This window comes from Suricata suricatta, chromosome X (genome assembly GCF_006229205.1).
Source record: "Suricata suricatta isolate VVHF042 chromosome X, meerkat_22Aug2017_6uvM2_HiC, whole genome shotgun sequence".
NCBI lineage: Eukaryota > Metazoa > Chordata > Mammalia > Carnivora > Herpestidae > Suricata > Suricata suricatta.
In genome coordinates, this window is record NC_043717.1 from 39,312,950 (window position 1) to 39,329,532 (window position 16,583).

At 45.1% G+C, this 16,583-nt stretch overlaps 1 protein-coding gene across 8 annotated transcripts in view; it reads right to left on the minus strand.

The window, feature by feature from the left end:
* Positions 1–16,583, minus strand: part of ZNF41 (zinc finger protein 41) — a 45,551-nt gene that overhangs the window by 10,628 nt on the left and 18,340 nt on the right. For 2 of the 8 annotated variants that reach the window (XM_029929563.1, XM_029929564.1), the window contains exons 2-4: positions 14,295–14,538; positions 2,446–2,572; positions 2,083–2,178 (exon numbers count right to left, since the gene is read on the minus strand). In XM_029929563.1, coding sequence (XP_029785423.1) covers positions 2,083–2,178; positions 2,446–2,572; positions 14,295–14,366 — 295 coding nt within the window. In that variant the 5' untranslated portion in view covers positions 14,367–14,538. Of the gene's footprint in view, positions 1–2,082; positions 2,179–2,445; positions 2,573–14,294; positions 14,617–16,583 lie in introns of all 8 variants that reach the window. The other 6 variants (XM_029929561.1, XM_029929566.1, XM_029929560.1 and 3 more) reach the window with 4 other exon arrangements.

Genomic DNA, 16,583 nt, shown 5'->3' on the forward strand with positions numbered 1-16,583 from the left:
ACCTGGGTGACTCAGTCAGTTAAATGTTGGACTTCAGCTCAGGTCATGATCTCACAGTTTGTGACTTCAAGTCGTGTGTTGGGCTCTGTGCTGACAGCTCAGAGCCTGAAGCCTGAGCCCAGAGCCTTCTCAGAGAAGCTTCTGTGTTTCCCTCTCTCTCTGCCCCTCCCCTGCTCGTGCTCTCTCTCTCTCTCTCTCTCTGTATCTCAAAAATAAACATTAAAACAATTTTTTAAGTATGTAAATAAATAAAGTACCAGAGAAAACCAGACTGGGGATATCCAAAGCAGAGTCATCAGAATTCAATGTGGATGAATCCTTGCATGTATATGAAGGAAAGACTGGTGGACAGTAGGCAGGGTCCCTAGGGCAACCTCACATATGGGGATAATGAAGAGGAGAAGGCTGGAAAAAAGGACAGGTAATAAATTGGATGAAAATCAGTAAGACACAGAGGAAACCATAAGAGACTCTTAAATAGAGAACAACCTGAGGGCTTGTTAGAGGGGAGGTGGGTGAGGGGGGGATGGGCTAGATGGGTGATGGGTACAAGGACACTTGTTATGATGAGCACTGGAAGGGATGAATCACCCAATCTACTCCTGAAACCAATGCTACACTATATGCTACCTAACTTGGATTAAAATAAATTTATTTTATTTATTTTATTTATTTTTGAGAGACAGAGAGAGACAGAGCATGAATAGGGGAGGGGCAGAGAGAGAGGGAGACACAGAATCAGAAGCAGGCTCCAGGCTCTGAGCTGTTAGCACAGAGCCTGATGTAGGGCTCGAACCCACAAACTGTGAAATCATGCCCTGAGCTGAAGTCGGACGCTCAACTGACTGAGCCACACAGGCGCCCCTAAATTAGATTTTTTTTAAATGAAAAAAAAAAAGAAAAGAAAAGCTAACAATAAAAATGTGAACAGATAGAATTGAAGAAAAGAAAGAAGAACAAGACAGGAAACTCAAGCAAAACACGGGGAACATGAATAAGGTCACTCAAAGAAGGGGAAACTCAAAGAGACCACAACACGTCAGTCATGAAAGGCTGAAACCAGGTATTGGAGAAATGTGAAATGAAAAATGAGATGCCACACTTTATAACCCACTGTTGGCCAAAAAATGAGAAATTTTGGTTCTATTGATCGTTGGCAGAAGCTCTAGGAAAGCAAGAATACCTGTGCCCTATCACTAGTATAGATACTCTGAGAACAATATGGTGGCACTCAGTCAAATGATGAAATACAATGGATGAAAATACAAAAGATGAAAATACACAATGATTAGGCAAATCCCTTCTTCTGTAAACATCCCTGAGACATTCTCACCCTCCATAAGGGAACGCTGCTGTAGAAAGTTCTCATAGAATTGCTTGTATTAGCTGGGAGCTTCATTTAGCAACAGCCGTGGGTCCTGCCAATGGGTGAATGGTGAAGTAAAGATGTGGGGTTGGCACATGGGGAAATGCCTTGCAGCAGTTTTATGGGATGAAGCCAGAGGAATACACTGCAATATGGAGAGCCCTCAGGGATGAGTGAGAAAAAGGAACAGAATTAAGACACACGGTGCAATATAATTTACGTACACTAAGAATACCTACTCCTAAACTAACACTCCAGGCTTTAAAAGAATACCGCACAAATTCAAAGATCGGACACAGTAGGTCAGTTGTCCCTAGGAGGCCATATAGCGAATGAGTATGTGGAACTGGCATAAAAGGGAAGAAATTTTAGAATACCTGAACGCACAAGGAATGAATCTAAGATAAGGAGGGTGGGAGTGGATTAGAAAGAATAAAAAGGCCTTCGATACGGTGAGGCGGTGTGTATGTGATCCAGGGTGCAGACTAGAGACAGCTCTCCGCTTAGAAAGCCAAGCAACGGAGACAATGGCTATTTGCAGGAGTTGTACTTAGAGCTGCCGTTTAGGTATCAAAGCACTTCCGTCAACAATCTGCAATAAACAAAAGTTTACAACTTTCAAGGCAGGTTATCTTCACAGCTTCTCAAAGGTGACGGTGTCTTATAGAAAAAGTCGATTTATTTTCAGGTCCCCCATCTGCCCTGGTGACACTCACCTGAACAGCTCTGATGTGAGGTTTCTCCCTCCAGTGTCCATGGCCCCTCTCCTTGCTCCAACTTGAAGATGACCTCTGGTTTGGGAACTTGGTACCCTGTTCACAGGACATGATACAGGATCGGGTCCAGCGAATTGGGTTTCAGGGGACTTTCAGTGACATTTCCATTTGCCCTTCAGATAAGTAATCACGCATTTCACTGGGAACAGAGTAATAATAATAGTCCTGGAAAGGGACTGAAGAATCTTGGACCAATCAAGGATGACACCATCACACACTTATGATGTTCCAGAACACTCAGCAGCTGAGAACGGAAACAGCACACTGCAGCCCCTGGCAGACACACAGGGCAGCTGTGCTTACCCACTGCGCGCAAGTGGCTGTAGTTCTCCAGGGTCACATCCCGGTACAGGCGTCTCTGCACAGGGTCCAAATGCTGCCACTCTTCCCTGCTGAAGTTCACGGTCACATCCTCGAATGACACGGAGCCCTGTAACAACACAATCCTTTTCAAGGCAGTATGGTCAGCACTGGGGGGGTTGGATAAAAGGCAAATAGGAAGTTGTTTTTAGTGGCGTATACCATAATGTATTACATAGGGTTCACACTCAGTATCCGGTTTTGTATTTTATTTTGTGAGAGAAGAAAAACACTTATTGAAGTATCAGCATTCATTGTGTATGTAGTACATTTATTCATTTACTTATGCAGTCCTTCTTTTTCAAAAGTGAAGATTAAGTTACGCTCTATTTAAGTCCTCCAGTTAATGTGGGAATTACACACATTTACTGCTTGATTATGTGCCAGGCCGTGGCAATATAGAATTGAATAAATTAGAATTGAATAAAAAGAAACCTAGGAGAAAAGGCAAAACAATAAAGCCTTTGAAATTAATACAGAAAATTCCTTCCCAGATTTTGGCACCAAAAAAAAAAAAAAAGCAGAAAAAAGATATGACCTTAGCTTAGGAAAATAATTCTTAAACAAGATGCAAAAAACATTAATCATAAAGAAAAAGATTGATGTCCGGCTATGATATGTTTTAAAACTTCTATTTATTTAAAAGACAGCATTATAAGAGGAAAAAAAGAAAGCCACAGTGTAGAAGATATCTGCAACACATAGTACTGTCAAAAGGTTCATATCTAGAGGATGTAAAGAACTCTTACAAATGAATAAGAAGAAAAGAGAGCACCAAGTAGAAAAGTGGGCAAAACATCTGAACAGGCATTTTACAAAGGCGGAAGACCCAAGGTTCTGATAGACATGAAAAGGGCTTAACCTTGGTAACCAGGGAATGCTAATTTAAACCACAGTGAGACACCACTATATGACATCTAGAATGTCCTCAATGAAAAAGACTGATACTACAAAGTGTTGAGGAGAATATGGTGCAATGAGAACTCTCATATTGTTGATGTAAACTGGTGCAACCACGTTGGAAAGCATTTTTCTTTATTGGGTAATGTTGAAACATGCATATACTAGGACACAGTGATTCCATTCGTGGAAATATGCCCAATCTGAATATGCATATATGTGTAATAAGAGGCATGGTCAAGGATACTTATGGCAGCATTATTCAAAATGTGTGTAAAATTTCATGACAAAAAGTTAAAAATTAGTAATTAAAAAATCAGTGTTTAACATAATAGTAATGATACCTACTCTGAAAAAGATTCAGAATATTTTCTTAAATGCTTTTATTTGCATAATCTCTAAGCATATACCCACCCACTTACAAACTAACCACGTATGGTTTTCTGACTAGAGAGATCTGGGAATTGAAGGAGAGAACCATGTGAATGCATTACCTATTCAAAAATTAAGTTAGGGGCGCTTGGGTGGCTTAGTCGGTCAAGTGTCCGACTTTGGCTCAGGTCATGATCTCGCAGTTCGTGGGTTTGAGCCCCACATCGGGATCTGTGCTGACAGCTAGCTCAGAGCCTGGAGCCTGCTTCCAATTCTGTGTTTCCCTCTCTGTCTGCCCCTCCCATTCTTGTTCTCTCCCTCTCTCTCTCTCTCACAAAAATAAACAAACATTAAAAAAAATTAATTAAGTTAAAAATTACCAATGGGACCAAAATGGAATAAACATAATTCTTCCTATGTCTCTTGCTGAGTATAACTAAAACCCCTGGAAATTATATATGAAACAAAGATAAGAACACTCTGTCCGTTGGATAGAGGGAGGCAAACCTTCCATGATCCTCAGGACCTGAGGAATGATACAGTGGAGATTTCCCTGAGTTTTCTTTTTGCCCCATATATCTTGGACTATGTGCTAGAGAAACCAGCAACCTAGAATGCCAACTGGCACAAGACAGAAATAGCCCAAGAAAGCCTGCTTTCATTAATTCAAGTACCAGGAAAAAGGCAACGTAGCAAGAGAGAAAAACCTGAGTAATATTGCCGTGTTCCAGCCAGGCATCACAGAAAAACTGTGCCCCTACTCCCATTCTTATCAGCAAAGGCTGAATGCGGAGCTTGGATTTTCATTCCAGCCTGTGGGTAATGAGACCCCTCCCCCAGAACGTCAATTTAGGCTGTGGGGATCTTGGATTGCCACCCCGGACTCAATGAGTGTCCTGGGTCTTCCCACTGGGGTGGTGTCAGAGGTGGCCTGGTGAAAACCTGACATTCCACCCTCTGCCCAGTAGCAACAAGGCGCTTGGCCCCTTCTGGGGTGTCAAAGGAGGCCAAGTGGAGAACTTGAATTTCTACCTCCACCTGGCAGTAAGGAGGATTTTTCTGAATCCTCTTCAGAATTCTCTCCAGAAAAAGCAGATTCTCCTTTTCTAGCAGAGCAGTGTCAGAGGAGGCCCGTTAAACACAAGACTTAAATAATATCCAAAGTTTCATAGTTCCCAAAATATCCAGGACATAACTGAAAATCAGGCATCATGTGAAGAAGCAGAAAAATCTCAACTGGAACAAGAAATGACAATCAACAGACACTAACACTGAGATAGGACAGATGTTAGAATCATCTGACAAGAATTTTAAAGCAGCTATCATAAAAATGTTTCAATATACTTTAAAGAAATTTGAAAATAGAAAGTCTCAGGAAAGAAAGAAAAGATATAAAGACGAACTGAATGGAAATTTCAGAACTGAAAAATACAAGGACTGAAAATTTAAACCTCAACTGTGGGCTCAATAGTAGAATAGACAGGACAGAGGAAAGACTCAGAGAACTTGACCATGGAACGATGGAAATGACCCAATATGAACAGAAAGAAAATTGGTTGGAAAAAATGAGCGAGCTTCAGAGACCTGGGAGACTCTAACAGGAGATCGAGATCTGGCATTGGTGTCAGCGGAGTCCTGGGAGGAGGGGAGAACGAGTGTGGGGCTGGAAGAGTATTTGAAGACATCGACTGAAAAATTCTCAAACTTGGCAAAAATATCAACGTAGAGATTCAAGAAGCTGAGAGCACCCCAAAAGGATAAGCCAAAGAAATCTATACCAAGACACATTATCATCAAACTTCAGAAAACTAAAGACAAAGGAAAAAATCTTGAGATCAGTAAGAGAGAAAGCACAACTTACCTCCAGGGGAAAAACAATTAAAGTGACAGTGGATTTCTCATCAGAAACCAGGGAGGGGAGAAGAAAGTGGCCCAGCAGTTTTCAAGTGCTGGAAGAAGAGAACTATCCACTCTGAATTCCATATCCGGCTCTGGCAAAAGTATCCTTAAGAAACGAAGTGGCAATGGCCAATACATACATGAAAAGGTGCTTGGCATCATTAGTTATCTGGAAAATATGGCTCAAAACTACAAAGAGATACTCCTTCACACCCATGAGGATGGCTAGAATCAAAAAGTCAGATAAGGGTGTTATACGGAAACCAACTTGGCGATAAACTATTAATAAAAAAACAAAAATAAAATAAAATGTGTACTGGAAAAAAAAGTCAGAAAGCAAGTGTTGGTGAGGATGTGGAGAAACTGGAACCTTCTTATGTTGCTGGGGGAGTATAAAATGGTGCAGCTGCCTTGGGAACCAGTCTAGCAGTTCCTCAAATGATGAAACATAGTTGCCATTTGACCCAGGAATCCTATTCCTAGGTATATGTAGCCTCAAGATAAATGAAAATATATGTCGACATAAAAATGGGTACACATGTATTTATAGCGGCATTACTTATAATGGCAAAAAGGTGGACACAACCCAAATGTACATCAGCTGACAAATGGATAAACAAAATGTTGACCCATCTATACGATGGAATACTGTTCAGCCACAAAAAGGGATGATGTGCTGGTATACGTCACGGCACGTACATACCCAACGTGCTACATTCTTCCCCGTCTGCCTGCTTACGTACAATCTGCCCACCTATCATATGGACTGGCGACTTCCTGCTTTATTCATCAGGTTATAATCAATGACTATCATCATTTATTTTGCTACTCGAATTGTTCCAGATTTGGCCAGTGGGAGCTCTTTGTAACATTATGCTGAAGGAAGGAAGCCAGACCCAAAGGCCACAGATTATAGGATCCCATCATGTGAACTGTCCAGAACAGTGAGGTCTAGAAGACAGAAGGCGTATTAGGGGTTGCTTAAGGATAGGGCAGGCAGGGAACGGGTGGGGTGGGGCTAAATGAAATGGGGCTTCTTTTTGAGGTGATGGAAATGTTGTCAAATTGATTGTGGTGGTGGTTGGTCCTACCCATAAATATAAACAACAGTAAACTGTACACTTTAAATGGGTAAATTTTATGGTATGGAAGTTATTATCAGTAAAGCTGTTATTAAGAAGAAATGAAAAGGAAATCAAGATATTCTCAGAAGAAAGAAAACTAAGAAAATTTGTCACCAGCAGACCTACTCTAAAAGAATGGATAAATGAAGATCTCTAAACAGAAAGGAGATAATAAGAGAAGGAACTGGAACATCAGGAAAGAAGGAAAAATGGAAAAAAGCAAACATATGAGTAGATACAACAGACATTCCTCCTTCTTTCGAGTTTTCTTTCTTTTTTAAATTTTTATGTATTTATTTTTAGAGAAAGAGAGCACGAGCAGGGGAGGGGCAGAGACAGAGGGAGAGAGAGAATCCTAAGCAGGCTCTGTGCTGTCGGCCCATGGGGCTCAATCCCATGAACCATGACATCATGACCTGAGCCAAAATCAAGAGTCGGACACTTAACTGAGCCACCCAGTGCCCCACCTCTTGAGTTTTTTCCTCAACTGTGTTTGAGGGTCAAAGCAAAAAGTCTAGCATTGTCTATTGTGGATCTCCATGTAGGTAAGGGAAATATTTCAGACAACTGTATATAAACTGGTGATGGTAAAGGGATTGAAAGGCAGCTGAGTTGTCTATACTTTAACTGGTAAAATTTCAACACCAGTAGACTTGTTTGGAGATGGAATAATTCTGTATGTGTATTATTGCCCAGGAGGCAATACATGGTTGGCAGAGAACTACACAAGGAGCTCCTTGTGTCCTTTCGACATGTCCCCATCTCTTGAGCACTTCGTTACCTTCCAGCACAATGAATTCTCCAAGGATCGTTTTGTACTCTCTCTGCTTTAGCCCTGAAGTCTGTCTTTTCTCCAAGAAGCTCTAGCTCTAGGTGACTAATGACAAATCGAGGTGTGCTCACTGTGCCTGGCATGCAATTATACTTTCAGCAGTCGGAGCGAGGAATACTTTCCCCTTGTAGTAGATCGCCAACTAACCAATGTAGGAGAGATGATGGGATTAGAACAATATCATTAGGGAAACAGCACAGTAATTAACTGTTACAAGAATCACCACTGGATGCTAAAATCAGAGAACAGAAGTCTGAGCAATAGGATATTTACATAGTCCCAAATTATCTCCCCACAAAATGGTTTTTAATTACAAAGGGAAAGATGGTCAGGTTATAGTTAGTACTTGACAGACACTACCTTAGTCATGGGTGATCAAAGTTAATATTATCAAGAAAGGATAAATTGATCTTGAATGCCTGCCGACAGGAAGCACTGAGAGGAACACGGCCTCATTTTTGTGATATTTCTGAGGAAAAAAAATGAATAATCTAAATCTTATGAGGAGGCTGGAAACAAATTCGAATTGAGGGACATTCTCCCAAATGTTCAGTGTCATGACCGTCAAGGAAAGGCTGGGGAACTAACTCTTCCTGATTAAAGACTACAGGGACGTGACAAGTAAACACAATACAGGAAGATGGCCTGGATCCTGGATCGGGGGAAATGCTATAAAGGAAATTGCATAGTATATGTTAGATAATTAGATAATACATGATGTGTTTGTTCTCAAGAGATACAAATCGAAGTATTTAGGGGTTAGGGGGAATTGTGTCTGTGAGTTACTCTCAAATGGTTCAGAAAATAAAGTTTTAAATATATCTGTGTGTATAAACATATACACCTACATACAAACGTACACGCATACATCAAGAAGAGAGAGAGAGTAAACGTGGCAAGATGTTAGCAGTTGGGTGATTTTGAATGAAGGGCATACACAGTTCTTTGTACTATTCTTGTAACTTCTCTTTAATTTAATTTAATTTATTTCTTTTTTTAATGTTTTATTTATTTTTGACACAGAGAGAGAGAGACAGAGCATGAGCAGGGAGGGGCACAGAGAGAGGGAGGTACAGAATCGGAAGCAGGCTCCGAGCTGTCAGTACAGAGCCCGATGCGGGGCTCGAACCCACAAACAGGAGATCATGACCTGAGCTGAAGTTGGAGGCTTAACCGACTGAGCCACCCAGGTGCCCCAAATTTTAAAATGATTTCAAAAGAATCAAAAGTTTCAAGAAAACCAAAGCTCTGAAACTCCTAGTAGAAGATTTAAGTGAGGGCACCTGGGTGGCTCAGTTGGTTGAGCATCTGAGTCTTGATTTCAGCTCAAGTCATGATCCCAGGGTCGTGGGATAGAGTCCTGAGTCAGGCTCCGTGCAGACCATGGACCCCACTTAAGATTTTCTTCTCTCTCTCTCTCTCTCTCTCTCTCTCTCTCTCTCTCTCTCTGCCCCTCTCCCCTGCTTGTGTGCTCTCTCTCTAAAATATAAATAAATAAATAAATAAATAAATAAATAAATAAATAAATAAAATTTAGGTGAATATTTGTTCAGGTCTTGCGGTGGGTGAAGACATCCTAAACGAGACAGAAGATGCGCTAAGTGTCAAAGAAAAGATCCAATGATCTGACTCTGAGGAACTGAGGAACTTTATTTACTTTGGAGGACTGGGTCACCCTCCCCTTGTTGGTGACCGCTCGGGGGCACCGAGCAGGCAGGGAACTCGCAATACCTTCTCCACCACCAGTCGCTCCTGGAGGCAGATCTCCAAGCACCAGAGTGTGGCCCGCACTTCTCCACCCACCAGCTCTCCTGAGCACAGCTCTGAGGGGTCCTGAGCGCGGGACCTCCACTTGGGCCCCTAGCAACACACCTGACCTGTGCCCCCTTCTTCGCCCAGAGCAGTCAACCAGGGAGAGCCCTGGGGTCAGCCTTGAGGGAAGCTCTCATTTTGCCTGCCCATCCTCCCGACCAGCTTGCTGGCTCCCCAGGCCAGGCCAGCAGGTGTGTGGGTGACATAGGGGACAAGCCTCAGGGGGGAAGGACAAGGGTGGCTATTTACCAACCAGTAGGAAAGAATGAAAATGTTCCATCATTTGACACTCTTAAACATTTTAACAACTCCAGCGGCCCAAGCTGGTGGACGAAAGACCACCCTCATGTGCCTGTCCTTCCCTTGGAGTCACTAAGGCCACATTCTCAGGGAAAGGGTACAAAGACCATGACAAGCATTATGAGCACTAACAGACACAAGATGAATACATACAAGGTACACTGCTCACAGATGTCTCTCTTTGATCCCTTCCCCACAAAAACAGAAGGGACATTTGGGAGGGGACATTTTGGTGCCAGGAATTTGGGTAGAAAGTCGCCGGTACAGATTCACCCAGATTCCAGCCTCATCTGCCACATGAGAAGGTTTGATTTTCTGGCTCATTTCTACCATGGAGGCTGGCACGTGTCCCTGCCACCACCAGGACCCCTACCAGGCCTTCCTCCATCCTAGGGGAGAGCCCCCCCCCCACTCCTGCTCCTCACGGCTCCCCAGTGGCCCACACAGCAGCGTGTCCCTTCGGGATCACCAGAGGCAGCACACTGTGTGCTCTCGTCCCCAGCACTGGCTGGGCAGCCGGGACTGACCGCTCCCTACCCACTGTATCCCAGGCCAGCCACTCTGTCCCACCCTGCAGCCCGCTTAGGGCTCAGTCCTCCCACTCTGGGGCTGCCCTCACTCGTGCCCGAGAGCATTTCTGTATCAACTCCTGTGATACGACCTTCCCTTTCCGCAGCCTGTCCCAGCCTAGCAGAAGAGCTTCCAGCATGCTCGCTGGGCTGGCTGAAAGTGTGCGGTGACTTCTTGGCTCACTGTGCCCTCACCAGAGGCTAGATAGCCAGCCTCTCTGTATGTCTGCCCTTGGCTGGAGTTGCTCTGATCTTTCCTGCTCCCGTTGACTGTTCCCTGTTCCCTGGGACTGTTGGTATCCCTATGCTCCTCCCTCTGGCTTTCCCTTGCTTCTCCTGCCCACTTTGGTCCCTCACAGCACCCTGCTGCTCCCTCTGCTGGTCCTTATTCCCTCTGCACAGTCCCCATCTGACTCTTCCTTGGTTCCACTGTTTACTGTTCCTTCTAAACGTCCCTTGTCCCTGGCCTCTTTCCTGATTGTCCCTGGATTCCTCTACCTGTTCCATGCCTCCTGTTTCTTCTTCCCTTTGACTGCTCCCAGCTGCCTCTTGACTATCCTGTGTTTCCTTAGATGGTTTTCCCTTTAGCTGATCATTAGTCCTCTGACTGTGCCCTAGTCTATCTGGCTGTTCCCTGGACCTGATGAGCCTTTCTTGTTCCTTCTGCTTGACACAGACTGATGGCCCTTTGAGTCCTCTGACTGCTGTCCAGTCCCAATTCTTCCCTGTGCCTTGGGAAGTCCTGGAATGCATTTCTCATACACCGTCACTCGATGCTCCCGCATCTGGTCTGGGGGCTGCACTTTGTGGAGAGCTGGTAGACCGGGCGCCTAGCCTAGGCTCTTGATCACCAAAGTCTACGAGTTCCGTGCACTCTGTACCATGCGCGATTCTGCACTTTCACCTTTTCCATCATTTCCATCATGTCTATTTGCTGGTTCCTCCGGGTGTTTCCTGGGGAGGGTGACCAACCGTCCTGGTTGTCCAGGGCTTCCTCTGTTTTAGCACTGAAGTCCCACATCCCAGGAAATCCCTGTCACCCTATTCCAGGGAACTCTGGTGGTTCCTCAGCCTCTTCCCGGCTTCTGCAACTGTCCCTTCACCCCAGTGCCTGTCTCATGGGGCCTCTGGCTGCTAACTGGCTTCAGGAATGGCTACTATGCCTTTCACCTGTTCACTAGTACCTCTTGCTGCTCTCTGCTCACTCGGGTTGCTCTCCAACACCAGACAAACGTTGAATGCCCGCTTGGTTGTGTCCTCGTCCTCTGGTTAGCCCCTGGGACTTGTAGTAGACAGCCAGTGTCCAGCACAGCTTTGCTGTTCCCTTGAGCTGCTCCCCAACCTTAGAGACTATTCCTTGTTCCATGCGGCTCCCAGTGTCCTCAGCTACTCCTTAGCCTGGGAGCCCTTTCTCTGACTTTCCAACTGTCCCACAGGTCGGTCCCTTTCCTACCCTTCCACCTGTTCTACAGCCTTAGCAGCTGGTCCCTGCTCCTTCTGGCTGCTACCTGATTCCTCTATCTTCTGGTCCCTGCTCCTATTTTGAGCTCCCTCTTATTGTTCTCAGATCAGCTTGCTTTTCCTTGCTCTCCACTTCTCCAGCTCCAGTGACTATTTCTTGGTTTCTCTGCTGCCCCTGGCTTCTGTTTCCCGCTTCCTCTGTGTGTTCCATTGCACTCTCAATGGTGCCCTGGGTCCCTTGGCTATCCTCTCTCTCCAGCAAGTGCATCATGTTCCCTTCAGCGTGTACCTGTGGCTATTCCGGCCATCACTGACCCTTCTGCCTGTTTTCCAGCTTCAGCCCCTATTTCCTGGTCCTGCCGGCTGCTCTCTACCCCTGCGGACATTTTTATCCATTCGTTGGTATCTCTGCCCATCCCCTGCCCTCTGACATCAGATGGAAAAACCAACAACCTAACAAAGAAATAAGGGAATAAATGGCATTCAACAAGGCCTTGGTCAACAAGGCCATCTCTTTTGGCACCTCTTCAAAGGGGCAGAGATCTATGGCTGGGAAAGAAGAGATGAGTGGAGAAATGTGCCTTGTAGAGCCCAGAATCAGTCATCTAGAAATTCCTACCCACCCGCTGTGCAAGAGGCCACTTGTAGAAAGACTGGGGAGGACCACATTGTTGTGGCCTCAAACTGTGGGTCTGTGATGGATATGACAGAGCAGAGCCTAAACACCTCCACAGGTAGAAGGGCACTGCGGTTAGGTGGCATTTCATTTGCCATTCAATGCCCTTATTCCTTTGACCCAAATATAATTTCAGTGACTTGGGCAAAAAGATTTCAGCATAGGAATTTCATCACAGCAGTGTTAATCACAACAGAAAACCTGAAATGCACACACAGTGGATGGGTTAAATTAAAGTTTGTCGAGGGGCACCTGGGTGGCTCAGTCGGTTGAGCAACTGACTTCGGCTCAGGTCACGATCTCGCAGTTCGTGGGTTCGGGCTCCGTGTCAGACTCTGTGCTGACAGCTCAGAGCCTGGAGCCTGCTTCAGATTCTGTGTCTCCTTTTCTCTCTGCCCCTACCCTGTTTGTGCTCTGTCTGTCTTTCAATAATAAATAAATGTAAAAATTTTTTTTTAATAAAAAAAATTAAAGTTTATCTAAAGGACATAATGCAGTGTGTTATGTCTCTGTGAAGAAAAAAATACTTAGTGCCTAGAAAACTATGTTAAACTGTCAAATTGGGCACCTGGGTGGCTCAGTCAGTTTAGCATCCAACTCTTGGTTTTGGCTCAGGTCATGATCTCAGTTCGTGAGATCGAGCCCTTTGTTGGGTTGATTCTGTGCTAATGGTGCGGAGTCTGCTTGGGATTCTCTCTCTGTCTCCCTTTCTCTCTGCCCTGGCCTGCTCATGTGCTCTCTCTCTCCCCCTCTCAAAACAAATGTATAAAGTTAAAAAATAAAAAATAAAAATAAAAAGGAAGCACCAAATTCTGTGATTCCATCTTTAACCTTGAGCGATATCATGCATATGTGTAGGGTACATGTGCACACTCCCAGCCCTGTACATACACCCACATACATACATGTGTGTGCATGCAAAGGGAAAATCAGCTAAAAGAAAATATAGCTAAATATTAACAATGGTTAACTTTGGGTAATGCTGGGATTACAAGTAACGTTTTATTCTCCTCTTTCTGTTTACCTGCATTTTCTGACATTTTATTGAAAAATAATGAAAACCAAAATGTGTTTTTTAGGTTTAATATGATCCTGATGACCACATGACCCTAAGCCCCTGTGACAAGGAGCCTGTCCCAGACGTGACAGCATCCAGAAAGGTGTGAAGCAGGCGGCTGTTGGGCAGGGTCTGGCTCTTTCCTCACAGTCTCCTGTTTACAGATTCTCAAGAGGGAAGTTTTAGCGGGAAACTTGGTCTTGGCTGTACGGTGGCAAGGGGGGAGGACGCATTCAGGAGACCTGGTCCCAGTCCAGTGCTGTCGCTCACGATCTGAGTGGCCGGAATAAGTCATGTCCCTTCTCAGGCCATTTTATCATCTTTGAAAAGAGGAGGAAGACCTAGAAGGACCCTGGAGAATGCTGTCACCCTATTTCCCTGCCATCCTCTCAGTTCCAAAGAAAAGGGATTTTTCTGCCTAGATAAGGATAGAGGAAAAATCAGCAAATCCCCAGACACAAAGGGAAAATGAGGGTCTAGTGTGGATGAGCTGGGCGTCTGTGAAGAGCCAGTAGAGAGGGCAGGGCCTCTGCTGGGGGCCGGGAGGAGCATCTCTCTGGCTCGGATCCCAAACGTAGGGTGGCCCTCCCAATCCCACCTCTCCTCCATCAGCCACGTCACATGTCCACTGAAACACGCAGGGCTCTGGATGTGGGACAGCAGGTGGATGGTGATCTGGGAGCCTGGAATCTGCTGCTTCTGTGGCCCACCTGCCCCTTCCCTGAGGCCCTGGTCGGGGCTGTCTCCTCACTGAACAAATTCCTGCCCCTGGGGTCCTCTCCCTGCTCACCTCACACAGGCCGCCGTGTCCATCTGCAGCCGGGACCCAGGAGCACCGGGGAGACCTCCGGTTAGCTGGCATGTTCCCGCCAGGCTTTAGCCCTCAGGCTCTCTTGCTGACGACTAGGCTCTTCCCAGGAGCTTGAAGTCAGGTGGGCATCTGTGGACTCAAACCAGCTGCTGGGGCCGGCAGCCTCCACTACGGGGTCTGACCCGAGGACGCCACAAAGATTCCAAGAAACCCTGGAAAGACACTGCCCACATAGTCATTCAGCTCTCACCCCATAGATGCTTTCTGGGGGCACCAAGGTGGTGGCTCTCTGTGCTGGATACTGTGAAAGAGAGAAGTTTAGTAAAACCAATAGCAAGTATTAGCGTATAATATGAAAAAAATACTCATAGGATTTGGTAGAAAATGAATGAGCCTTTGAATTCCAGGTCTTCTATGTTCTAGCTTGAATCTGGGGGGAGTCACTTTGGTCTGAGTTCCTTCATCTTAAAATTGAGGATGAAAACACCTGTTTCACAGGGCTGTTGGAGGTAAATGGTATAAAGTCTCTGAAGCACTCGCTCCTACTTGTTACCTGGAACATATTCCATTGATATTAAATATTGCTATTATTACAAGGTTGCAGGACATGTTTTATTAGGTACTTCATTTAATTTTCAAACTCCTCCAGGGTACTAGGTATTCCACTATTATTATTCCCATTTAACATCAGATAGAGATGTTCAGAGATATTAAGACATCTGTCCTCCCCCCCAAAAAAAAGACATCTGCCCCAAGATCACTCAGATTAGGGGGAAGGACAGGGACTCAGACCCAGGTATGCCTGGCTCTGTAGTACATTTTCTTAACTACTATGCTGTGGAGAGCTGCCAGAAGAGCTGCCAGGGGAAGAGATGTGTGCCCTGACCTAAGATCAGCCACCTGCAGGGCTGGACAGTGTTATCACTCCCAGCTCAAGGCCAGAGACAGCTTGGCTGGGCTTTCTTATCGGCTCCTCAGACGCTGTGCTAAAACTGCAGCTTTTGTTTTTTCTTTACCCTAGCCCCTTCACGTGACCCTGTTTCTTGGCAGCCGACCTGCGCTTTCTGCTCTTTATAAGATGCCTGTGTTTTCTCAATAAACTGAGGCTTGATCAGAAACTTTGTCTTGCCTCCATTCTCTGTGCCCCCTGCCCCCCAATTCTCACTCCCTCCCTCAGGACCTGCGTTGACGGACCTGCGGGCTGGGTCACTATGCCATATGGTATTCTGTACATGGCAGAGTCACCCCAAAAATACAGCTTCTATTTCCTGCTGCCCTTAAAGTGCTCTGGCTGGGGGGTGATCATGTCATATGTATATAAACTGAGTTTCTGTATAATTCAGTATATGTTCTGGGCAACTTATAAAGCCCACCCTCTTCTGCCATCAATGAAAACATAAAGTCATTGCCTCCCTTCCCCAACATGCGTCTGGGTCCTGAAGACCAGCATGCCTGCATAGGCTCCTAAATCAGTAACCCATACTACTCGACAAAACCGTGTCTCACATGGTATCATCAACTGGTTTCCATAGGCTCCTCAAATAATCACCAGTACAGGCGATAGACCCTCAGTAGAAAACCAACCATTGATCCACTCAATGCCCTTTGAGGGCCAAACCTGACCTCCTGTAGACCCCGTAACTCACAGCCCATACATAGAATGAGGGGCTTCCATCAAACCTTCAATAACAGCCCATCTCATACTAACGCACAGTCCTGCATGTACCGATAGCCACAGGTCCCAGTCAATGACTCCTTTAGGGCCACCAAACTGACTCCCAATGACTTGTCATCCTAGACTTGCAATCAATCATTCACCACCTCCACATGCCAATCAATAACCCTCATGGGCTAATCAATGCTTTCAGATACTTACATCTCCAACGCTTATAAAACCTCAAGAATTTCCTGATTGTCACTCACTGCTCCAATATGAATCACATCTATAGGCTTTAGATTATCTAATCTTATTGGGCCCTAACTCATTGATCCTCCCCCAATCCTTGACTCCCAGAAGAACCAAATCAACCCCAAATCTGATTTGGCAGTGAATTTAAAGCATAAAAAGAAAACCCCAAACACTTCCAGGTAGAAACAACATGTTATTCACAACAGAAAGGGCTCACAATGACACTAGACTTTTTATTTGCAACAATAGGGATCTATCTGAAGAAAACATCTACAAATTACTGAGAGAAAAGGGCTGACTGAGATCCGAGAATTTTAAACCCATCCTAGTTTGATACCTTCTTCTGTCAGAGCAAAAGA